A 25,453-nucleotide genomic window follows, 5' to 3' on the forward strand; every position below is an offset into this window, starting at 1 on the left:
AATTACATGGTGTTGTCTCATCATGTAACGAAAGAGCGTGCTGCAATGTATACACATTAATCTTTAACAAGGGACCATAGTTAAAGTTGCTGTAAGGGAACTATGAATGTGTATTAAATTCAGCCAGTGTAATATACACACCTAACAGCTCGTTCTAATGAAGTGCTGTTCACCATGAATCTTTGGGATGTTTATCAATGTCTGCCAGAATAATTAATGGGAGATCCTAAAGCTGTGAAATGCTGCTTACTTGTCAGATATGATTGTGGGAGGCAGCTGTTTGTGATCCCCAGCCAGGATACACTTTCTGGCCTTCAGCAGAGGTATCCAGCAGCTTGCTTCTAGTGCCTGAGCACATTCATCTATCACCACCAGATCAAAGTGATTTTCAGGAAGTAACTTCAGTGGACCATCAGAGGAAGCACCTAATCAACGGAGAAATCAAAAGAGAATTAACACATCTTGGAAGGAGAGAATAAGAGCACAAACAAACCTCTTAAAAAAAATCCCTTACAAATTAATTGCTGTTAAAGGCAGGTAACAAAGATGCTGGTTCTCTGCAGAAATTCACAATTTCAAATCTGCAGTCCATGTGGGGGGGGAAAAAAAAAGGGACTTGCTATTTGCCAGTTTCTGGCTGCAACTACAGTTTTTGCTTTGGCATTCACACCCATGCCCTCTTGAGCATCTTAAAAACAACAATAAAACCAGATAATTAAAACCACAGAACGATATGCTCCACTATCTCACCAAAGCAGAGCAAAAGCACTCACTTTTCTTCTGCCCTCTTCATCAAACAACCAAAGCTAGAAGGGAAATAGATTTGAGAGTTGCCTTTAATGATGTACTATGGGAAAGAATTTCTGACCTTAAACTGAACAGGCTTTGTCTAACCTACCTGTCTTCTCAAGAATATATTGTAGCATAGATAGGAAAACCAATTCTATCAACAATGCTGCACAAACACACCACGAATGTTCTAAGGTGTAACAGAGCAAATAAAATTATTTGGGGCAGGGACTGTCTTTTCATTAAGTGTTAAAGTGTCTAGCACAACAGGGCTCCAACCCTTAAAATCAGGGTCTCTAGACATAACCGCAATCGAAATATTAAATTAAATTTACATTTCTATTGCGCAGAGCTCTAGATTTGAGAGGCACTGAAAATGTTGGTGAAATAATTCATGAAAGTGGGTGAAAAGGGGGTGAGGAAGAGAGATAAAATGTAGGAACCTGTTGTATGTTTATTATTCAGAGCAAATTCATCAAGGGAAAGATTGGTTTCTAAAACATCTTGTACTAGGGCTGAGGAATGCAGCTCAGGTTAGAGATGATTTAGTTCTTCTTTTATAAACCACAGTCTGTGTATAGTTTTGGATTAGATTGGACACACCTGACACAAGCTACAGTTTGTCAGCCTAAGTGCAATCTCTTTTTATTAGGCAAAACTTTTTCAGAATATACTTACCCACTATAGTTACATGGGATGTATAATTTGCACCTGGCATGTGATATATTGCCACGCTCCAAGCCCCCTCCAAAAAAGATATATGTAACGAAAGATTACAATTGCGTGGGTAGAGAGGGGCTATACCATTCTAGCTATACAGCGTGACTCTAATGTACTGATCTCCACTTAACTAAAGGTCAGGTATGTCTCCCAGGGTTGCAGTAATTAAGCTCTCCTCCTGCTGAGCTTAGCAGCAGAGAGATGCAGAGAGGGGTCTGGCTTGTGTGAATAAATCCTGCTAACTGGATGGTTCTGAGTAAGCCAGCAGGCTTTCTATAACTGGGGAAACCAGAATTATCTGAACCTCCAGTTTTACGCATGCTGTGACTATCCCAGCTTTGTAAAATCAAGGCTGCATTGGGTCGTTGTTTTTTTGTTTTTTTGATGTAATTTATTGACTTGTTTTGTAAAGGACTTTTGACAAAGCCGAGTTATTTAGACTTCAAAATTAGCTAGCAAGCCAGCAGGGGTCCATGAGTTTGCAGGGAGAACCCTAGCTGAGATGGCAGAGTGAGAGTACCACTATCATTGAAAGACAGAGGTCAAGCCCCACTTCTTTCACACAGTTACAACTAGAACTGAGGGACCACTTCCCTACAAATAATTTATTTCAAGGATTTCATAGGGCATTTTCCTATTCGTGAATTGTCCATGGCCATCCTGTGAAACTCTTCAATATATTTGTTATTTGAAATTATTCATACTTTTCTTCAAATAGTTATCGACCAAATAATTGCAGGTTGCATTTCTTGATGCCTTGGGCCCTGATCCAGCAAAGCACTTAAGTATGTGCTTAACTTTTATGTGAGTAGTCCCGTTGATGTCAATGGAACTGCTTACGTGCTTAAAAATAAGCATATACATAAGTGGTTGGCAGGATCAGTACCTATGTTACTTCCCTGAGTCACATGGTATTGTTTCTGTTCCCTAATTGGGTGACTAAACAAACGCTGCATACATTGTGTCAAGTACAAATGAATATTCCATTCCGATTTCTCACTCTGTTGGTCAGTTACATAAAACATCCCATCAGGAATCAGAAACATGTGACCTATGGACCTGACTAGGACAGTGAAAAAATTTCAAACAACAAGTGTCACTCATTGAAAATAGAATTCATAGTTCATACTGTGTTGGCTGTTTAACCACCATGTGAAGTGCACATTTTACAAGCAAAAGCAGTCTGAAAGTCACTTTTGGTGACTATTCAAGTTGAAAATTCACTTTTCAGGAGTATTCATATTACTGAAGTTGGAATGTTTGTGGAAAGTGAACACAAAAGGGTCACACATAGAAGTGAAAACAGATTTGTGTTTAACAAAATAATTACGTGAGAATTTTCCCAGCCCTGCACCACTATTTGCTCACCTCAGCTTTCAATACCGTCTCTCTCTGTTTCTGCCTCTGACCTATCACTGTTACCGAGCTCATTCCAGTCCATGCTAAGCCTCGCATAGCAGGGCACCTTTGTCTTTTATAGCTCTGTCAAGTGCCTTGTGCGCTTATAATGCTATATAAACAGTACGTTTTACAAGCAGTTGGTCCGTAAAACGAGTTAGGCCAGTTCACAAGGTGTTGGTTGTTTATAAACATTTTTTTTTAAAACGATGGAGGTATTCATGTTTGCAACTAGGTCTTGAAACATCCGCAAATGTTGCTTTTCACAGAATAGTTTATTATCTTTACATGGCAGCGTTAACTGCTTTGTTATATAAAGCTGTGATCACAGTGGCCATACATTATTATTTATCCTATGTATTACTGTAGCACCGAGACCCCAAATGAGATCATGCCTCCACTGTGCTAGGCCCTGTACAAACAGGTAGTAAGGGACAGTCCCTGCCCCAAAGAGCTTATGTGCTAAATAATAAATATAGTCGAAGTGTGTGTGTGTAGGAAGGTTCAGTGCTAGTTTGTTTTATCAACATTAAATAGAACACAAAGGAAGATAACACAAAGAAATTACATCGGGATTCTCCACCTCTGGGTCACAATCCCAACAGATGCTAGGGAATCGCAACCACCCTGTCATTCTTATATTGCTCAGTGGTAAGCAGGTAATGGACAGAAGGGAGGAGGGTCTCCATAAGGGAAAAGGCTGAGAACCAATGAAATAGATTAAAATTGAAAAGGCAGAGAAAAGGAGTTCTAAGACTCCTATCCATCCCGGGTACACATGGACATTACAGACCATACAGTCCCACCACATGGAGTGATATTAAATTACATATAGTTTGGCTATTTAAGTCAGGGGTGGGCAAATTTTTTGGCCCGAGGGCCACATCAGGGAACAGAAATTGTATGGCGGGCCATGAATGCTCACAAAATTGGGATTGGGGTGTGGGAGGGGATGAGGGCTCTGGTTGGGGGTGTGGGCTCTGGGGTGGGGCTGGGGATGAGAGGTTTGGGGTGCAGGATGGTGCTCCAGGCTGGGATCAAGGAGTTTGGAGAGTGGGAGGGGGATCACGCCTAGGCAGGGGGTTGGGGCATGGAAAGAGGCTGGGGGGGTGCAGGCTCCGAGTGGCGCTTACCTCAAGCAGCTCCCGGAAGCAGTGGCATGTCCCTTCTCTGGCTCCTACATAGAGGTGCCGCCAAGCGGCTCTGTATGCTGCCCCATCTGCAGGCACCCCCCCTGCAGCTCCCATTGGAGTGCCAGAGGAGGCCACTGGAGTGCGTAGGAGCCGGAGCACGGTCACGCTGTGGCTTCCGGGAGCTGCATGGTGCGGCCCCTGACCCTGCTCCCCAGCGGGAGCTTGCAGGCTGGCTTAGGGCTGTAGTTTGCCCCCCCCGATCTAAGCGTATGGTGACTCTGCAATCAAAGGTATGGTTGCAATACATGTAGACATACAAGCGAGCTTTACTCTAGCTCAGTAATACTCAGAACTCAGTGGTTCCGGAGCCAAATTAGCAATCAACCTAACTTCCCTCTAAGCTGCGCAGCCATGCAGCAGGCTAGCAAAGGCCGTGCAGGCAGGGAGAGGTGCCCCTCTCCCAGCCTGGCCCAGCCTAGCCCAGCTGGAGCTGCCGTGGCTGGGGAGAGGCTCCTCTCACCCCGGCCCCAAGCTGCTGTAGCAAGAGAGGGCTGGGAGAAGTCCTCTCTTCCGGCCGCAGCCTGTACCCCAAACCCCTCATCCATCGCCCCACCCCAGAGCCCACACCCCCAGCCAGAGCCTTCAACCCCCACACTCCAACCCTTTGCCCCAGCCCTGAGCCCCCTCCCGCACCCTGAACCCCTCATCCCCAGCCCCACCCCAGAACCTTCATCCACAGCTGTAGTCCTCACCCCCTGCACCCCAACCCTCTGCCCCAGCCCTGAGCCCATTCCCACACCCCTCATCCGCAGCCCCATCCCAGAACCCGCATCCCCAGCCAGAGCCCTCACTGCCCCGCACCCCAATCCTCTGCCCCAGCCCTGAGCTCCCTCCCACACTCCCAACCCCTCGGCCCCACCCCTGCCACACATCACCTCCATATTGGTCCACAAAGGAAAATTCATTCTGCACATGGACGTAAAAAATTAGAGGGAACGCTGCAATCAACATTACCCACAAGAGCCAGAATAGTGTGAATTCATTGTTTCATGTACTATTTTTACATACATATATATATATATATATATTATTTCCACAACAAACGACTGATCAAATATTCTACAATTGGTAAATAACATAGTAAAAGCATACTGATTGGTTAATAATTAAATCACATAGTGTTTACTATCCTGCAGCTCTTTTTAGTGCCTGAGCCTTGTGGCTTCTGGAGCCTCAGTCTGAGTATCACTGCTCTAAAGCTAGTGCAAATAACAATAGCAGTGAAGTCAGAGAGGCATGGGCTTCAGCATGGGTTGGTACAAGCCCACACGAGACCTTGGATACTTCCTCGGGTGGCTAGCCCATGCTTTACTGCTATTGGTACTTGCACCAGTTGGATTAAAGCTAGTGTGGGCATGTCTACACACAATCATACCTTTGACTGCAGTATAGATATACCCTAAGTAATTTTAACAGCAAAGTAGATGACCAGACAGAAGTATTTTGCGTATTGCTTTTACTATTACAGAATGACTCTTAGCTACTTGAGCCTCTGATGAAGCTATGAAGCTCTGTTGAAACAACCTTATTTGTAATCATAACTAATTTGACCTAACATTTCTAAAGGCAAAAGAGGAAACAGTATGTCTAACCTGTATTTGTTGCAAGAACAACATTAGCCCGGGTAAGGATTTCAGTCATAGCAGTTTCTTCTCGCTCCTTCAGCTCCTTTCTCAGTGCCTTAATCTCATTTCGGAAATGGCTTCTCTCTCTCTTGTCCTGGGTCTTTTTGGTTTTTGTCTGCACAATGGAAATCAAAACCAGATGAAAAAGACAGCCTATAGTCCAATGGACTACTAGAGGAAATTTGTAGTAGCCCATTTAACAATGAAAGCAGCAGAATCTCTGGTATAAGCGCAATTTACTGAATTTCATTCAACTGCACTTCATTAAAAAAACAAACAAGATTGCTCTATAGGCTTATGACTCCAACCCTAAAACCCTTATTCCCATGGTTATCATGTGACTGAGGTTTGCAGGATACACTCTAGAATTTTAAAACATGATCCACAGCCTAATCTTGATCTGTCCTAAATAATCTCGATTACTCATTTCTGTAGCCATTACTCCTTTCCCAGCACAAGGAGGAGGCAGGGGAGGAACTGAGAGACCATCAGAGTAACACTCTGTTCTCTGCTTTGCTCATGGGAAGCTGTAACTAGGAGTTTGCCCCTTACTCAGGACAGACTGGAAAGTTCCAATGTATCCTCCACACAGTAAGGCTAAATGAGTTGTTTGCACTCATCTAGCCTAATCAGCAGCTTTACACTTTTTAACAACTGCCTTTACACTTTTACAAATGATTTAGAATATATATATTTTTAATAGAGAGGGGTTTTTTTAGTTGCACCTATTTAAAAATTAAACCAGAGGTTTCTAAAACATCCATGGTTGATCTCTGGTGGTTGTGGTGCATTGGCAAAGCCACCTCCCATTGCAATTCATCTTGGAAGGGCACCAACCTCTCACAGCAATGATGCGCTCCCAAACGGAAAACAACTTTGGAAGGTTTTATCTCCTTGCTGGTCAAAACTTATTAGAAAGCTGGAAAGGCTACAAAAACTCCGCTCACTCAAACTGCAGCAGTAAGCTGTTTGCTGTGGAAGGGAGTGGGTGAAAAGCAAACTTGGCTTTGATTATAGATACTATGCTGACTGGTGCCATAGATGGCTAAGACAGACAGATACCAATTACATCTCTTGCAAAACAGCAGGAAGCAGAGGGGAAATGGGAAAATATATGGCCTCAGTAGATCGATGTTTACATTTTGCTCTGCAGAAGGATCCTGTGTGACTAAAACGGTTAGTAAAAGGAATAAGTGGATTAACTGTATCCTGAAATCTGCTGCTGCCATTAGCACGTGTAGAGCAAATTGGATCTGAGCACAGAAAGCAGCCAGGGGAGCCAGCTGCAGTGTGACGGGGCCAAGGCAATGGAGTAAGTGTGGTAGAAGGGCCCGGAGGAACCCTTTGGAGTACACAGCATACAGTAATAGAGTTCTGTTTGCTGCTCTTTGCTATTATCTTTGTCTTCATCTCCTGCACATAAAATCAGTGCAGCTATGCGTTACCATCAAAGTTATTTATTGCCGAGTGACCAATCAAGATCAAGGCCCCATTGTGCCAGGCATGGTACAAATGGAGGTACAGACAGTCCCCATCCCGACGAGCTTGCAGTCTAAAGAGACAAGGCAGACAAAGGGACAGAACACACCAACGGAGTGATGATTTGCAAATGGCATGTTAATTCCATGATTTTTTTTGGAGGGAATGGGGGTTTTATTGGAAGGGGATTAGCTAAATGGAGAGACAAAGGTTGAAGGGGACAAGACAAGGGAGAGAAAAGTTAGGGGTGAAAGTAAAAGGATAAGAAGGGCAGGTGGAGTGAGGCTGAGGTGAAAAGACTGGGGGTGGGGGAGCAAGAAAGCATCTGGAATATCACCTACACAGCCTCAATACGGTATCCTGTATTTTCAACAAACATCCCTGTTGGGCCACTCTCAGTATTTTCCCTTCAGATTTCCTCCCAAGAGGCCAAGACTAGCCAGCTGTGACACATGGGGAGGGGCAAGGCATCTACCTCAGCTTCCATATCAGCTCCAAAGTAGAGCAATTTGAACACTGTCCAATATCATGCTGCTCTTAACATGATGACTCAGTCTGGGGTAGGGGGGAAAGGAGAACATAAATCTGGAGCATCGTTCTTCAGAGAGAGAAACTCTGGGGAAATTAAAGTACAGATGGTTTCATTGCCATGGGATCCAATCAGTGGGCCTTAAAATATCTTCTTGCTAATTCTGCATTTTGAGAATTAAGCATACACCCAGGGCTGAGCCCTGGCACCTCTAGCAGTTCATAGCCCCAGCACTCTGGGCTTGCCACATCAGTTATGAAAGTAAAAAAACTGCTTGAGCCCTGGAACCTCTTTCATTACAAATAAAGCATCACATAAACCCCTTTAAAGACCTCCCTTCAGCATTCATTTTGGAACACAGTTCATCAACCACATCCATGCCCACAAGAGGAAGCAGAAAGGGAAACCCTAGTAGCCATTTCCCCCCTAGTTTCCATTCTGCTACAGGGAAACAGGAGAGTCAAGGGGCTTGTCCATCAAAATTTCCCATTTCCTCAACGTACCCCCAAGGAAGCAAAGTTGAGGGGAAAAATTACCTGAAAATTGGAAAGGTGTGAAATGACTTAAAACATAATCAAAATCTACGGCTTACAGATGTGAAAACAACCTAAGACTCTGTTAAAGCAGATGCTAAGTAACTGCTGGAAACCCATTCATTTTACAGGGCAGACCCCTGGCTGTGCATACCTATCCATCTATCCATGGAACAAAATCCTTTCCTGCCCCAATGTCAACCTGCAGGAACCTGAATGAAAGAGCTGCCAGGAGACCTGTCTACCAAGTGAGGTTCCTTCCTAGCTCTCAGCTGCTTCTACTGCAAATACGCTCAAAAGCGGCAACAGAAATGCAAGATGATGAATAGCCTCAATTGAAAAACTTAAGTAAAGCTGCTGCCGTAGAAATAGCTGCAGATGAAGGATTATGGATCCAAAAGCCACAGTCAATCTGCACCATCTGTATAGTAGAAATGTGTTGCCTTGTCTCCAGCCTTGCAAAGAAAGTCTGAAGTCTTCTGCTTTAGAGCAAAACCTTCCAGCTTTGCTGGCAAAAGTCAGCATTTTATTGGGGATGGGGAGGAAGGAGAGCAGTGGTACAAAAAATGGCCTTGGAGGCTTTCACTGCACGGTTGTGCATTTTAGCTTCTACTGGAGATGTTAAAAGGAGTCATGATCTTAGGGAATGCAGAGAACATAGAGGAAGGGAAGGACTGATCAGTCATGTGGGAGCTAGATAACAGATTTTGGCAGATACGACACAATTTGTGTTGTGCTGGGATATGAGGATACCTCAAGTGTTTCACTGTGTGAGAAGGGAACATCTTCCAGCAGTGTGTGTTGAGATTGTAAAGCCATCCTGTGCCATGTCATCATTGGGGGGAAAACAGTAATCTGCACTGAAATGTTTTATGCCAATTAAAATAGTGCCACATTCTAAATTAAGCTAAAAATAATTACATTAAAATCATAATGGGAGGATGTATCAGGGCAACCCGAACTATCATTCTGAAGCTATTTACTGATGTGACTGTGTCTCTGCCTTTTCAGTGTAAAAGGCAGCACTGGAGAAAGGTGCCAGACTGACTGTCTGGGAGGCTGCAGTGGCTAGCCACAGAGCAGAGGCAATACAGCACATTCTTCTCTGCCGCGATGGCTCAATCACCACCCGGATGGACCAGCTCTAGCCATAAAGGCCCACTCCAGTCAATGGAGCAGCTCCCACTGACTCTGAATCAGGCTTTAAAGCGGGTATTCAGTCTTCTCCACCTGCACTCAATCCATGGCCTTTCTGCTGAGTCTGTCAACAAGGCTGATGACTGTGCCGATGTGGACACCTGTCCAATAGGAACTGTGCTGAAACCACCTAACCCTTCCACCGAGACCACACTAACCAGCACTAAAGGCACTGCTGGCACTTCACAAAGATAAACGGAACGGCAGCAACTGGCCACCAGTTCTAGTCTTGGATTGTATTTGAACCACCAACCTAGACGTGAACAACTAAGTATTCCACTACCAACCCTCTGGACTATTCATACCGCTAATTATGTCTTCTCTCTTTTCGGAAGTATCCAAATGATAAAATGACATGGAATAACTCAGTTCTGAGAGCGGGCTGTAGCTTTTAAAAGTGCATAACATGCAACTAAATAGACCACAGTTGTGACATGCCAGGAGACAACCACAACCACTGACAATTGGCAGAATGGAGGGTTTGCTAGCCATTTTATGAGGACCTTGCTTTGATGTGTTTCACTTATTAGCAGGACAAAGATCTCATCAACACAAGGACACTCAATACCCACATGGACTTACTTGGTCCATGATCCAATACCATTACAACATGCTGCCGCACGAGAATCCCATTCACTCACTCCTTGGACCAACAGGGCTTAGCAGTGGCATGCTGAGACTAGGAAAGTATGCTGCACAGGTCCTCTGTGGTCAGTATGGTGATTTGTGTCGATGAACCATAGCTGGAGCCTCAACCAGCCCTACACGGCCAGGAAGAAAGAGGACATTGTGCCACCGAGTGGGAATCGGGCAAAAGTGGGGAAATCCTGAAAGGCCCCCCTGCCCACCAAAAAGTAATAAGAATATTTCTCTCTTATACAGAGCTTAGATCTCACACCTCTTTGCCCGGGATGAGGAATGGGTGTCCTTAGCCCACTTTCCAAACGTGGAAACACACTCAGGAAAGGGGAAATGACATTCCCAATGTCGCACAGCACAGTCAACGATAGAACCCAGGGCTCTCAGACCACTGCCCTGTCCCCTGGACCCCACTGTCTCCTTATTCCCACAGGAGAGAAGAAATCAGGCTCTAATTATGAATATATTCTCGCATGAGAAATCTAAGGAACACTGTGAAAACAGCTCGTGTCAGGGTCTCAGTGTTTGAAAGACTGAAATGGATTCATTAATACTAAGTGTTCTTTTGGCATACAAAGCACAGCAGTCATGAAGAACAGCCTTATGGAAAGGGCAGCTAAAGATTTTTTCTTTTAGACCTGTAGTAAACAGATTACACATACAGTTTTCCACAGTGCGTTACTTTTAACCCTTCACTGCTTCAGAATTATCTACAACTGCTGAGCAAAGGGAAACCTCCAGCCTCTCTGAATCCTGTACACTCCTTCACTTGAATGACCCTCATCATAGATCCAAAGTCATCACCAGGTCTCACTTTTATGGATGTAGGATACTTACATCTGAAATGCAGGATTAGAAGCAAGACAAAAAACAAGGATAGGGTGAGCCCATTACTCAGTGGGGGGGTGGGGGGGGAACAATAATGGAAAATGTGGAAATGACAGAAGTGTTAAATGACTTTTTTTGTTTTGGTCTTCACCAAAAAGGTTAGTAGCGACTGGACATCAAACATAGTGAATGCCAGTGAAAATGAGGTAAGATCAGAGGCTAAAATAGGGAAAGAACAAGTTCAAAATTACTTAGACAAGTTAGATGTCTTCAAGTCACCAGGGCCTGATGAAATATATCCCAGAATACTCAAGGAGCTGACAGAGGAGATATCTGAGTCATTAGCAATTATCTTCAAAAAGTCATGGAAGATAGGAGAGATTCCAAAGGACTGGAAAAGGGCAAATATAGTGCCCATCTATAAAAAGGGAAATAAGGACAACCCAGGGAATTACAGACCAGTCAACCGGGAAAGATAATGGAGCAAACAATTAAGCAATCAATTTGCAAACACCTAGAAGATAATAAGGTGATAAGTAACAGTCAGAATGGATTTGTCAAGAACAAATCATGTCAAAACAACCTAACAGCTTTCTTTGACAGGGTAACAAGCCTTGTAGATGAGGGGACGCAGTAGATGTGGTATACCTTGACTTTAGTAAGGCTTTTGATACTGTCTCACATGACGTGAAACTATCTAGGGAAATACAATCTAGATGGAGCTACTAAAAAGTGAGTGCATAACTGGTTGCAAAAATGTTCCCAAAGAGTAGTTATCAGTGGTTCACAGTCAAGCTGGAAAGGCATATCGAGTGGGGTCAGTTCTGGGTCCAGTTCTCATCAATATCTTCATGAATGATTTAGAAAATGGCATAGAGACTACACTTACAAATTTGCAGACGATATCAATCTGGGAGAGGTTGCAAGTGCTTTGGAGGGTAGGATTAAAATTCACAATGATTTGGACAAACTGGAGAAATGGTCTGAAGTACAGAAGATGAAATTCAATAAGGACAAATGCAAAGTACTCCACTTCGGAAGCAACAATCAGCTGCACACATACAAAATGGGAAATGACTGTTAGGAAGGAGTACTACAGAAAGGGATCTGAGAATAATAGCTGATCATACGCTAAATATGAGTCAACAGAGTAACACTGTTGCAAAAAAAGCAAACAGCATTCTGGGATGTATTAGCAGAAGTATTGGAAGCAAGACACAAGAAGTAATTCTTCCGCTATACTCTGCGCTGATTAGACCCCAATTGGAGTATTGTGTCCAGTTCTGGGTGCCACATTTCAGGAAAGATGTGGACAAATTGGAGAAAGGCCAGAGAAGAGCAACAAAAATGATTAAAGGTCTAGAAACCATGACCTATGAGGGAAGATTGAAAAAAATGGGTTTGCTTAGTCTGGAGAAGAGAAGACTGAGAGGGGACATGATAACAGTTTCCAAGTACATAAAAGGTTGTTACAAGGGGGAGGGGGGAAAATCATTCTCCTTAACATCTAAGGATAACACAAGAAGCAATGGGCTTAAATTGCAGCAAGGGAGGTTTAGGCTGGACATTAGGAAAAACTTCTGAACTGTCAGGGTAGTTAAGTAGTGAAATAAATTGCCTAGGGAGGTTGTGGAGTCTCCATCTTTGAAGATTTTTAAGAGCAGGTTAGACAAACACCTGTCAGGGATGGTCTAGATAATATTTAGTCCTTCCAGGAGTGCAGGGACTGGACTAGATGACCTCTCAAGGTCCCTTCCAGTCCTACGCTTCTATGATTATTCAAAGTAACATTTTAAGATTCCTGCACTACAATGCATTTGTAATAAATTTTGGATTTGTTTCCTACTTTTAATCTCAACAAAATGAGGGGTCTGATGCTGTATTATAGGTAATAGCTGCCCGTAGTGAGTGCATTGAAAGTAGGAAGAAATCATAATCGAGCTGTCAGAGTGACATTTTGGTGCATATTAACATCAACGAAGAGCATTGTCTGCAATATAAATATTATCTAGAGAGTAAGTCTGTTGACAGTGGAATGAGACACATACGAATGCCTGGTCAATATCCTTCCTGATATCTGCCACTATCTGGGCATTATCGCCGCGTGCCAAGACCGCATCCAAGGAATGATGCTGGATGGTCTCCAGCAGACGAGCAGGGTGACCAAGACGCAGTATCTTCTCCTTATAGCCAGCCAGTCTTTCCACCAGATTATCCACTGCAATATTTGAGGGAGCGCAACACAGGACCTTGGAGACAAAAGAAAGTGCTAATTAACTACAAACGCTGAGCTGCTGAGGATTGCAAAGCCTCTGATTAAGAGCATTTAACATAACGATAGTCTCACCAGTGCAGACAAGAGGGAAGAGGAGATTGGTGAATGTAGCTAAGAGGAAAGGCAACAGTTTAAATCTCTGTAGCTTCAAAATACAGCTGGAAATACACATGTACACAACACAAAACAGTGCAAGATTTTAAATAATTACCTACAGTCTATGTCTCAAGACTTCACTTAGGCCTTGTGTACACCTGGGATTTGCCCCAGTTCCAGCCATCCACATAGCTGTATATTTGCAACCGATAGCATAGGCAGTTGAAGCTGCTACTTGCACCAGAAGAACTTATCCTGGTTTCAGCCAAGGGCTAGAATTGGGGGAAATCTCTGATGTTGACAAGGCCCTCGATTCCAAAGTAGAGACACCCTGTATGCTCAAACAATGCAAATGACAACATGTAAATGCACAATCTATAGCTACAGCACTAGCATTAGAATTATGGACTGGTTGGCTCAAGCAGATAGGGCCCTTTTCTCTCAGGTGTCAAAGCCTGGGCTCTCTGAAGACGATTAATGGTTGCTCAATACGCTTCCCCGCCTCCCCCCGCCCACAGGTGCCATGCAAGTGACTTTACATTCTCAAGAGAACCCCACAGTAGGATGAGAGCTGGCTTCCTGGCCCCTAACAGATATGTATTGTTGCAAAAAAAAAAATGAAATGACATTTCATAAGGATTCAGAACTAGCATGTTTTATAAAATTTACAGCAGTGTATATTTAGTGAGACAATATGGAAAGCCACCCCCATTTCACACAGCCCACAAATGTGACATTTCACCAGCTGGAGGGGAAGGGTGGTCCTGTGGTTGGACACTGAACTGGGAATCAAAAGATGTGGGATCAATTCCCACCTCTGCCACTGATTTCCTGTGTGGCGTTGGGAAAGCCTCAATCTCCCTGTGCCTCACGTCTCCATGTGCAGCATGAGGAAAACAACACTTCCCTACTTCCTATGGGTGGGTGAGAATAAACTATTCACGTTTGTGGGGTAGTCATACTACGCTGACTGCAGTCATTGGGGCAGAGACTTTCTTAGGCTATTTGCACGTTCAGCACCTAGCACAATGGGGCCCCAGTCTTAGTTGGGAACTCTGGGTACGACTGTAAGATAAAGGATACAAATCCAGGCAATCCTGGTGCATGGGGTAAAATATGTCAGGTGCTGCCCAATGGATCAGAGATGTCACTCAAAGGCACTGGCGCATAGGTGCTGGAACTAGGGGTGCTGCCATGCCTCCTGGCTTGACGTGGTTTCCATTAGATCCAAGGTTTACAGTTTGGTTCCATGGCTCTCAGCACCCCCACTATACAAATTATTCCGGCACTGGTGCATACGCACACATATTTTTCTTTTTACTATCAACTCCCCCGACTAATGGGGCTTGTACGTGAGTCAACACGGAAGCTGCAGTGAAATGTAGCAGGGATGGGCCGCAATAAAGAATTCCACAGCTCAACGTGCCTGATTAGTTAGCAAAATAAGCATATCCCTAGCGATTCTGGCAGCTCTCACTCACTTTCAGGCCTTGCTGCACAGCTTGAAGTATTAGCTCGACCACGGTAGTGGTTTTGCCAGTTCCGGGTGGTCCATGGATGATGGCAAGTTCTTTCTGTGCCAGCGAGAAGGAAACAGCCTCCCTCTGGGAGACATCCAGCGATTCATTATAGAATTTTAAAGGCTCTGTGGAAACAGCAAGAGGATCATTCAGATGTCAGCTACACATTGGGCATTTGCAAAAGAGTGAATACACAAGTACAAATAAAGTATGCTCTTGGTAGCTGGCGTGAATCAGTCTGACAATGAGAATAACATTTCTAGCGAGCGAGGCAAGCTGTTTAACACCCTGGGGACTAACACTCGAAACTTGGATTTCTTTCAAAAATGATAGGTTACATGCATTTTCCTGATCTTCCTTGCTTTGTTATCTTGGGCATGCTTCAGAGGGAGTGTGTATTATTTTTCCAGATAGCGTCTTATCAAAACACTGCTGCACTGGATAGCATTTAAAGGAGCAGTCTCCTTAAGGGAAAACCAAAGGGTTTTTGTTGTTGTTGTTGTTGTTATTAAAGGGACCAGAAATGTTTTGGTAACATTAAAAATTCAGTTGGAGAAAATTCAGAGATGTTTTTTAATTTAATCATTCCTCTGCTGGTTATGAATCCACACACAAGAGCATTGTATTAGCAACCAGGAGAAGCAGAAAAATTACACTGGCTGTAAACAAAAGTAAAACAGACCAGCCTAGTTTCACTGCATAACCCCAAGCAAACAGCATAAATGGTGAAAAAGAAAATTAGATTTTCAAATCTCTTTCAGTTCTAATTATCTAAGATGTTGCTAGCAACACAGGAAAAGGAAAACTCATATGTGACTTTCATCTTGACTGTGCTCTTAATTTCAAAATATGGGATTCTTCTCTTATTTCTACAAGCAGTTTATTTCTCTTTATACCTCTCAGATTCCTCTGAGTTAGAGCCAAATTTATTCTCATCCCACATAATCCTGCTGTTAATCTCCCTTATTACTGCAAATTAATTACCACGGAAAAGCTAACTCATGAGACTGAAGTTTACACACACAAAAATGATGGGTGAAAACCCACATAAGGCAGGCTCCTGGCACCATCTTTTGCCTGGTGTCATTCATTAATTTCACTTAGGGCCTGATGCAAAGCCCAGTGAAATCAGTGGGAGACTTTCTATTGAAAGTGACTTTCCATCTTCAATGAACTTTCGATCAGGCCCTGGCACACTGGCAGGTTGAATGATGTTCTTCCCTTTGGTACACACTTTGCCACCTCAGGCGCCCACCTTTAAAACTCCTGGGCACAGGTTAACAACACCGGGGGCCCAAAAGGCTTCAAGGGTGAGGGGAAGAAAATGGTGTCTTGTCCTTGGGTCTTATTCTGCCTTTTTTTTTTTTTTGAGGGTAGAGCCTGTTACAGTAACTCGCAGAAGAACATCAGGTCTCTGTGGGATAGGGAAAAAGCAGCTCCCATATGAGAGGCATGTTCCCACAAAGAGGAACAGTTGGTAAGTAGGAGTCACTTTTTTTTTTTTTTTTTTTTTTAGTTTGGCAAGCAGGAACAGGTGTTTTCAATTGCATGTTGGCAAAAGGTGCTCTATGGAGCAGGCGCATCAGGAGGAGTGACAGTGTCAGATTCTTCCCCCCCACCAGTGTGCTTATTTAGAGGGGCCGTCGCTCACAAGGGCAAGGTGGTCCAGTCCCCAAGCCCATTCAGTCCTCAGCCTCACTCTACGACCAATAAAAAGAGGTAAACGTTGAGAATATTTTGTGTGCACCGAGACCACCAGTTGATTTCACTATGGCCACCAAGCAGCCCATCAGTCACTGGCATGGGGTGGAGGAACGGCGCATTAAGCCAGGACAGAAAGGGGTTTCATGGTCTCGCCTGCAGACAGGGCTTGAGGTCTGGGCCACTCCACAACACCTGCCGGAAGTGCCAAGCCTACAGGGGAGCATTCTCCAGCTGGACAGAAGATCCAGGAGGGCCAAGAAGAGAGACCGGAGGAGGCAGAGGGAGGAGCCCTTTTGTAGATCTGGAAGGAACTTGATCCCAAAGGCCAGAAAACTACAGGCTGCCCAGAAGACAAAAGGGAGGAACAGTGGTGGACCTACCCTGAGTGGCAGGGAGTTCAGGCTACAGATGCTCATCCATCTGGCAAGTGGAAGAAGAGCCTGTGGAGCAGGTTTCCCCTGAGAGTCAAATTTGAAAACCTCTCCAGGTCTCTCTGAGGTTATAACCAGTCTGCGAAATGGAATGGGCAGGTGGTGGGTTTTGTCTCTGTAGAACAGACCCCAGCTCATTCCCAGCTTAGCCTGGACTTTTTGTTGATTCTTCAGACTGTAAGTTTGATTAAAGAGTTTTTCATCTCTAGCCCCACTCAGAGGGAAAATCCTCCTTTCTAGCTCCTGCCATGGCCAGCTGGCCTTCTCCTAACACAACACTTGCCTCTGCTGACCAAGTTGCTGCTTTCCGGCTGCTGCTGTGGCCGATTTGTTGCTCTTATTCCTCTTCTCCATACAAAATTTAGGCTCAGAATATCTGTTGTGAAATGCACAGAGCTCAGCTGATCTGCTTCAATCTACGAGCAGACTGTTGTTCTTAAGAGCTACTCAGAATTATTTTTTTAATTAAGAATTTCCAGGTATAGCCTGAAATCAGGCCTGGTAGCATACTTAGGCCCTCACGTACATAGGAGAAATGAATACATGTATGTCAGGCCTCTCTTCCAATCAGTGCTCTGCTTGCAAATTTTAATCCTAACAAATAGAATGCGCAAGGGCCTGTTCACACACCCAGCACCCCTGGGCTTGGTGGCTGTGAGTCACACAGATGAGACGCTGGAATCATCGCTGTTGCAGCCCTGGTTTGGGACAAGCCAAAACCCTTTTCAGTGTCAGAGCGATGAGGAAGCCGTTTGTCGGGAGAGTTACACGAGGAGCCTGTGAAGTGGGATGGTATCCCTCTAGCACAGAGGTGGGCAAACTACGGCCCGCAGGCCACATCCGGCCCACGGGACTGCCCTGCCCGGCCCTTGAGCTCCCGGCTGGGGAGGCTAGCTGCCGGCCCCTCCTCCGCTGTCCCCCCTTCCCCGCAGCCTCAGCTCGCCGTGCCACCAGAGCTCTGGGCGGCAGGGCTGTGAGCTCCTGCCAGCCAGTGTGGCTACAAGAGCCGCTGGCCCGCCCCGGTGCTCTAGACTGCGTGGTGGCATGGCTGGCTCCAGCCGGGCGGCACGCCTGCCAGTCCTGGTGCTCTAAGCAGCATGGTAAAGGGGTGAGGAGCGGGGGGGGGGGGTTGGATAAGGGGCACAGGGTCCCGGCAGTCAGGGGACAGGGAGTGGTTGGATAGGCGTGGGAGTCCCGGAGGGCCTGTCAGGGAGCGGGGGTGTGGATAGAGGTCAGGGCAGTCAGGGGACAGGGAGCAGGGCGGGTTGGATAGGGGGTGGGGTCCCGGGGGGCGGTTAGGAGCGGGGGGCCCCGGGGGGGGGCAGTCAGGGGACAAGGGGCAGGCGGGTTGGATGGGTCGAGGGTTTTGAGGGGGGCAGTCATGGGGCGGGAAGTGGGAGGGGGTGGATAGGGACCGGTGGCACAGCCTTCCCTACCCGGCCCTCCATACAGTTTCAGAACCCCGATGTGGCCCTCAGGCCAAAAAGTTTGCCCACCCCTGCTCTAGCATGTGATTACCCAGATCTCTTCGAACTCTAAGGGCCAGGTTGCAAACTCTTTACAGTGATGAAGTCATCCCACTTTAGTCAGTGGAAGTACTCCTGTACCTGCTCACCAATGTAAGGAATTCAATTTTCAACGTCCAGAGGCTTCTCAAACTTGAGGGGTTCATTGACATATACTCATAGCTGTAGAGACATTAAAGAGACTCACACCCATGTACTAGTAGAAGAACAGATCCCATTCAGCTTCTCCATTATAACCTGACAACACCTAAATGACTTTAAAAAAAGGGGTCATGGGGGGCTTAACCCGGAACAAGATGCTCTCCTCTCTGTTCCTAATGTGTGCTTAGACAGGGCATGTCACAACTGGACACATACCAAAGATGGGATGGGTTCTTGCATGGGGCAACAGCTTCCTACTCCAAAGTGTGCTTTGCAGTCCTCCCTGACTCCTTCACAAACACTACAGATTAGCAGTGCGGTGACTATTAAATCCAGAGTGCATTAGAGAGGTATGGCATATTTGGGATTCGTCAGGTGAATGAGTGCAACAACAGTCCCGTGTAAATGGAGAATTACCCCACAAGAACATTAGAAAAAGTTCTGCAGTAAATCTTCAGCGGTTCTGTCATACTTCTGCCGATGGCTCAGCTTCTGCCCTTAATCACTACGGCCTTTTTAAACAAGTTCTTTAAACCATGTACTCTTAGAGCAATAAAACTGAACTGGGATTTCAGCAGCACCTTTTCTTGCTCGAGATATCCACAAGCTCTTCCCAAAGCAACGTGGGTAGCAAAACAACCGCACAGTCAAATGCAGCAGCCACTCTGTCCTCAGCATTGGCTCACAATCAGACCAGGTCAGCAAAACAGATTCTTTTGTGACACGCCTTTGATCAAGACAGCATCAGGATCCTGGGTGACCCACCTACTCTTCCCACTTTCTCCTGGACAGCAGAGAAAAGCAACAGATTCTGCTACCCTCTCTGCTGTGCAGCTGCATAGTTAGGCTTGTAACATGGAATGCTTCACAAAAGAAATTTACAAAAAGAAAAGGAGGCCTTGTGGCACCTTAGAGACTAACACATTTATTTGAGCATAAGCTTTCGTGAGCTACAGCTCACTTAATCGGATTTGTTAGTCTCTAAGGTGCCACAAGTACTCCTTTTCTTTTTGCGAATACAGACTAACACGGCTGCTATTCTGAAAGAAGTTTAGGGATTCACATCCTTGGATCGCTCATTCGAGGTGGCTGCCCTAGCTGCATACAGCTAATAGCACAATGCTGACCCCTGGTGGATAATAGTATAATTTATCGCCTTGCACATTGAAGAACTCCAAAACCCTACTAGTTTCCGCATATACACGCAGGAATCGCTCCAAACACACTGAAACGCAGCCACCTCTGGGGTGTAATTGAGCAGCTGTTTAACAGCTGGAATTAAGTGTGGGATTTATTTAGAATGCTCTAAATGGTTTGGGCCACAGCTGCACAAGGGATGGCACACAACAGTTGTGATCAAGCTGTTCTAAAAGGGAGAGAGATCCTGGCAGGGCATTCTCCATGAGACTCTGGAGCTTGCTGCCTATTTGGTTTGACAAGACAAGGACTTCTTAAAGTTCAGAGCCTGCCATTAGGAATATCTATTCTCACCGGCTTCCCTGGGAGCAGCAGAATTAGGGATTTGCAGTAACTGTTCTGAGGAAGGGTTTTATTCTTTGCAATAGACTTATTTCATCTGGGCATATTATGTCCAAAAGCTGCTTGTTATATTACCCTAGATTACTGCATGAGCCATTATATTTGTAGCCTCTCTGAAAGATCTTGTGTTTGTGTTAAAGATATTTATTCTTGGTTGCAGTTTCAATCATTTTACAATGCTGTAGGCTTGGACAGGCAGGATTATAAGTAAATAACTAAAAATTAAATCAATAAATAACGCTCAGTAGTTTAGGATGGGAAGTGGATACTGCTGTATCCAGCTGTAACTGCAGTCTGTTTTAGAGATGAATGTAATTAGTCACCCTGGAATTTGCCATAGACATAGGGTCTACCATGCTTAGGCCCCAACTAAATTCACGGTCTATTTTGGTTAATATCACGGTCATGGGATTTTAAAAATTGACAATGTCATGATTTCAGCTATTTAAATCTAAAATTTCATGGTGTTGTAATTGTAGGGGTCCTGACCCGAAAAGAAGTTGGGGGTGGGTCACAAGGTTATTGTCGGGGTGGGTCACAGTACTGCTACCCTTACTTCTTGCAGCTGCTGCCGGCTGCGCTGCCTTCAGAGCTGGGCAGCTGGAGAGCGGCGGCTGCTGGCTGGGAGCTGAGCTCTGAAGGCAGAGCTGCCGCCAGTGGCAGGCCATAAGAATGGCCTGGTATGGTATTGCCACCCTGACTTCTGCGCTGCTGCCTGCAGAGCTGGGCCCTCAGTCAGCAGCCGCTGCTCTCTGGCCGCCCAGCTCTGAAGGCAGCACAGAAGTCAGGGTGGCGATACAATACCATGCCATCCTTACTTCTGTGCTGCTGCTGGCGGGGAGCTGCCTTCAGAGCTGGGCGCCCGGCCAACAGCCGCCGCTCTCTGGCCACCCAGCTCTGAAGGCAGCGCAGAAATAAGGGTGGCAATACTGCGACCCCCCCTAAAATAACCTTGTGACTCCCTTTTGTGTCAGGCTCCCCAATTTGAGAAGCACTAGTCTCCCACACGAAATCTGTTTAGTATAGGATAAAAGCACACCAAAAAACAGATTTCACAGGGGGAGACCAGATTTCAAGGTCTGTGATGCATATTTCATGGCCGTGAATTTGGTAGAGCCCTGTGACAGGGTGCTGGGCAAGGAGTGCTTAATCAGACCCCTGCCACGCCCACTCCAGTTAAGGGGAGTAGATTGAAGCTGGCTGAATAGGCCTGTGCCTGCCTGGCAAATAGCAACAGCTGCCAGCCTAATTAGTCAGGGGCTATAAAAGGGCTGGGAAGAAGGAAGCTGGAGGGAGAGTGGGGAAGAAGGAAGCTGAGGGGAGAGGAAGGGAAGAGAGAAAGGGAGTGGCTCTGGTCTGCTGCTTGTAAAGCCTGGCTGAAGCAAATCTATATATAAATAGCAAGGCAGTGATGGGAAAGAGCTATAAATAAAGTGCACTGGTGATTGCTTCCACCTGATAGACCCTGACTGATTTGTGCGGGCAGAAGCAAGAGGGGCCCAGCTGCGCCTCACTAAGGCCCTAACCATGGCTATGCTTCAGAAAAGTGCCATGGGATCTTAAAACAACCTCAGATCATCAGAATTTCAGCTTTCCATCTCATGTGGGAGGCAGCACCTCCTACAGCCCAGTGTTCCTTAATACCATGCTGGTGCGTGCAAAGAAGCACCTTCTAAATCACCAGCATCACTTCTTTCAGCATAGAATTGCTCCTCAGAGCTCTCCCCTCCCAGTATTGACCAGATCTGGCCCTCCTCAGCTTGCGAGCTCTCAGTAGGTCACAGCCAGAGGTGGTAGAAATGCCAGCCCAGCATCAAACAACAACAGCAGTAAGACAGCAGAGGTAGAAATGCAAGTTATAAGACCACTGATGCAAGCCTCGTGTGTCCAAAGTTCAAGGGAGAGGCCCAAAGAAACTCAAAAATGAAAGAAAGTTATCACAAGGCCTCAGTAGCTGGAATTCTGGTGGGAGACATCCCTGCGCCTTGTTGCTACTGAACTGGAGCTCATTCAACTACTGGTGTCTGGGATTTTCTAGCGACACCGGGACTGAGAGAAGGGACGCACGCAGACTACTGTCAACAACTCTGTAAATCACTGAGAGTCCGGGTGGAATTGCTTAAAATTGTTGCTATGACCACTATGTGCCGAGTGATTGTTTCTTTATGCGGTGCAACATCACAAACTGTAGTTGGGTGCTGACTGTTTTTAATTACTTTAAGGCCATGTCTACACTAGCTTCTTCTTCTTCGGCTATCCCTTGATGCGAGGATGACATCTGCCAAGGGGGTTTATTGGTGAGTTTTTAAGTGGCTGAGCAGCCCAATTCTTGCCATGCTGATTTTCCTACAGATGTGACACGTATAATATTCGAGAAGGGGACAAATCGTTGTGCGGGAACTACAGAGGTACTGCCCTCCTCTCTATCGCAGGGAAGATTCTTGCCTGGATCCTACCAAACCGCCTCCTCCCCCTTACCGAGGAACTCCTCCACGAATCACAGTGTGGCTTCAGGCTATCCAGAGGCACAACCGACATGATCTTCGTGGCAGGACAGATTCAGGAGAAGTGCAGAGAGCAACACCAGGAACTGTTCATGGCATTCATCAACCTAACCAAGGCCTTTGACTCTATCAATTGTGATGCCCTATGGAAGGTGCTGTGGTTTGGTGGTCCACAGAAATTCATTTCCATCATCAGACTACTCCATGATGGGATGACTGCCACCATTTTGTGCAATGGCTCAGAGACCGAACCATTCACCATTTGCACCAGCGTCGAGCAGGGCTGTGTCATTGCTCCAACACTCTTCTCCATTTACCTTGCCATGATCCTGATTCTCATTCACGACCGCCTTCCTGACGGAATCGGGATTGAGTACCGTATGGATGGCCAACTCCTCAATCTTCGATGTCTCCAAACAAAATCTAAGATCACGAGAATTGGCATCACTGACCTTCAGTATGCAGATGACTGTGTCATTCTTGCACACACAGAGGCCGACCTGCAAAGCACCCTAAATCTTTTTGCAGATGTCTATCACTGCCTGGGTCTTTCTTTCAACATCAGGAAAAGCAAGGTACTCTACCAGCCCTCACCTGCACAAACTACTCTTCGTATTCCACAAATCACCATCAGTGGAGAACCCCTGGAAAATGTGGACCATTTTCCATACCACATTGACACAGAAATTGAATACAGGATCCAGCACATCTTTTGGAAGACTACTCAAACAAGTCTTCAATGAGAGGGATCTACAAACAGGTACGAAGATCTTGGTTTACAAGGCAGTTGTCATCCCCACCCTTCTCTATAGGTGTGAGACCTGGGTAACCTAGAGACGACAGCTTAAGCAGCTGGAGTGGTTCCGGCAGCGCTGCCTCAGGAGGATTCTCTGGATCAGCTGGGAAGACCGACGCACCAACATCAGCGTTCTCGCTGCAGCCAACATCAGCAGCGTAGAAGCGCAGGTCATGAAATACCAACTCCGCTGGGCTGGCCACTGTGTACGTATGCCTGACACTCGCCTCCCAAAGCAAGTACTCTTCTCTCAGTTAAGTCAGGTAAGAAGGGGTCACGGAGGGCAGCAGAAGTGTTTCAAAGACGTACTGAAAGTACATCTTAAAAAGGGAGGCATCAGCCCAACAAACTGGGAGGACTTGGTGCGGAACAGAACACTTTGACCCCACACTATACACCAAGCCACAGCTCACTTTGAGGAGAACAGACGTGCTCATGGGACGGAGAAGTGACAAAGGAGGAAAGAAAGGGCACAACACTCCAGCCAACCACTATGTCTCCTCCAACACTGTCTACACTAGCACTTATGTTAACAAAATTTTTGTTGCCCAGGGGTGTGAAAAACACACACCCGAGCGACATAACTTTTGCCAGCATAAGCGCTTGTGCAGCCACTTATATAGATCCTTCAGCCACAGTATTTGGCAGTTTACACATTGGTTCTCAAAATAACAAAAGCTGTTAAGACCACATTGTAAATCATAGTACATTTCATTAGAAAATAACTGAAACCCACTGACCAGTTTGAGCAGCACAAAAGAGTGTCTCAAGCTATTACAATTCTATTTCTTTGTGCTCTGGTAGAACTTCAAAAGAAAACCAGCCTCACTAATCCTTTGCAAAATGGAAGAGATTTCTTCTCCAGGCCAAGAGGCTATATGCCAGGAATCAGTCCCGTAAAGAAATCTACAAGGAAAGCACACAGTGGCTTGAGGACTCTGCCTAGCTGCTGACATACGTCCAGCAACAAGAAATTACTATCCCCCTTCTGACTCTGTCTCTTAATATTGCTTGTGAACATCATTTCACATTCACATTGAGATGCTGCAGCATGTGTATTTTTAGGGTATTATATAGCTTCTTAGGCTTTATACCTCCCATCCCCACTTACAGCTCTGTCATGAATGAAACCCTGCTCTATGCGTTTGTTATTTATCATCTTGGTCCTTAGGACCTCCTGTTCTCTGACCTCCTTGCAGCTCAATTCTTCCCCGTTCTGTCTATTCAAAGTTCTGTGGTCAAAAATCATGTTCCTCTCCTGCCATTCTGACCCCATCTCCTCTCTTCTTGAATCCCTTCCTTGGATTCCATTCTTCGTCCCCACCATTAAGGCAAGTTATTCTTCCTATTTGCACAACTCTCCTCTACCTACATTTTTTTCTACACCTCTCTCGCTCCCTACACACTTCTGTCATGCACTTGACATCTACTCCCGAGTTAGACCAAATTTTCAGCCTCAGCATTATTACATGAAGCATCTTTGATGCATCTATCCCTGTAGATAATTGCATCTTGTGATTCACAAAAGATGTACTCTTGGTCCTTGAAGGAGATGTTCTGCTATGTCAGTAAAGGGCCATGAAATGATTTAACATTTTTCCACTCGTGTCAGAAAGCACAATTGTGAGACACAGAATTCTCTCTATATACATTTCCTTGCTGTTTGTAGAATCTTATCCCTGTCTAAGCTAAAAAGCATCACTCGGAAACTGCGTGGGGCCTTGTTGATCTAGTGATCAGAGATGACAGGACAGGAGTTTCGTCAGTGTTTATATTTAAGTCTACAAAGTTCTGAACCTTCTTTCCCCATGAAAAAGAGAGAGAATTCTAAGGCTATAGGAGCAAGTCTTGTATACCTTCCAGCTTCATTTTCTCTTTGGGCCTGATTCAAAGCCTACTAAAACTGATGAGAGTCTTTCCGGTGATTGCAATGAGCTTTGGATCAGACCATTTATTTGTTCATTTCCGCGTCACTGCCTCCTGACATGCTC

The 25,453-nt window shown here is 45.5% G+C and overlaps 1 protein-coding gene across 2 annotated transcripts in view; it reads right to left on the reverse strand.

The window, feature by feature from the left end:
* IGHMBP2 (immunoglobulin mu DNA binding protein 2) overlaps positions 1 to 25,453 on the reverse strand; it is an 82,140-nt gene that overhangs the window by 43,133 nt on the left and 13,554 nt on the right. For both annotated transcript variants that reach the window (XR_013346312.1, XM_077818175.1), the window contains exons 5-8: positions 14,783 to 14,946; positions 12,979 to 13,179; positions 5,693 to 5,840; positions 251 to 425 (exon numbers count right to left, since the gene is read on the reverse strand). Coding sequence is in view for 1 of the 2 variants with exons in the window: in XM_077818175.1 (XP_077674301.1) it covers positions 251 to 425; positions 5,693 to 5,840; positions 12,979 to 13,179; positions 14,783 to 14,946 (688 nt within the window). In the remaining variant the exon portion in view is untranslated. The remainder of the gene's footprint in view (positions 1 to 250; positions 426 to 5,692; positions 5,841 to 12,978; positions 13,180 to 14,782; positions 14,947 to 25,453) is intronic.

Source organism: Eretmochelys imbricata, chromosome 6 (genome assembly GCF_965152235.1).
Source record: "Eretmochelys imbricata isolate rEreImb1 chromosome 6, rEreImb1.hap1, whole genome shotgun sequence".
Lineage (NCBI taxonomy): Eukaryota > Metazoa > Chordata > Testudines > Cheloniidae > Eretmochelys > Eretmochelys imbricata.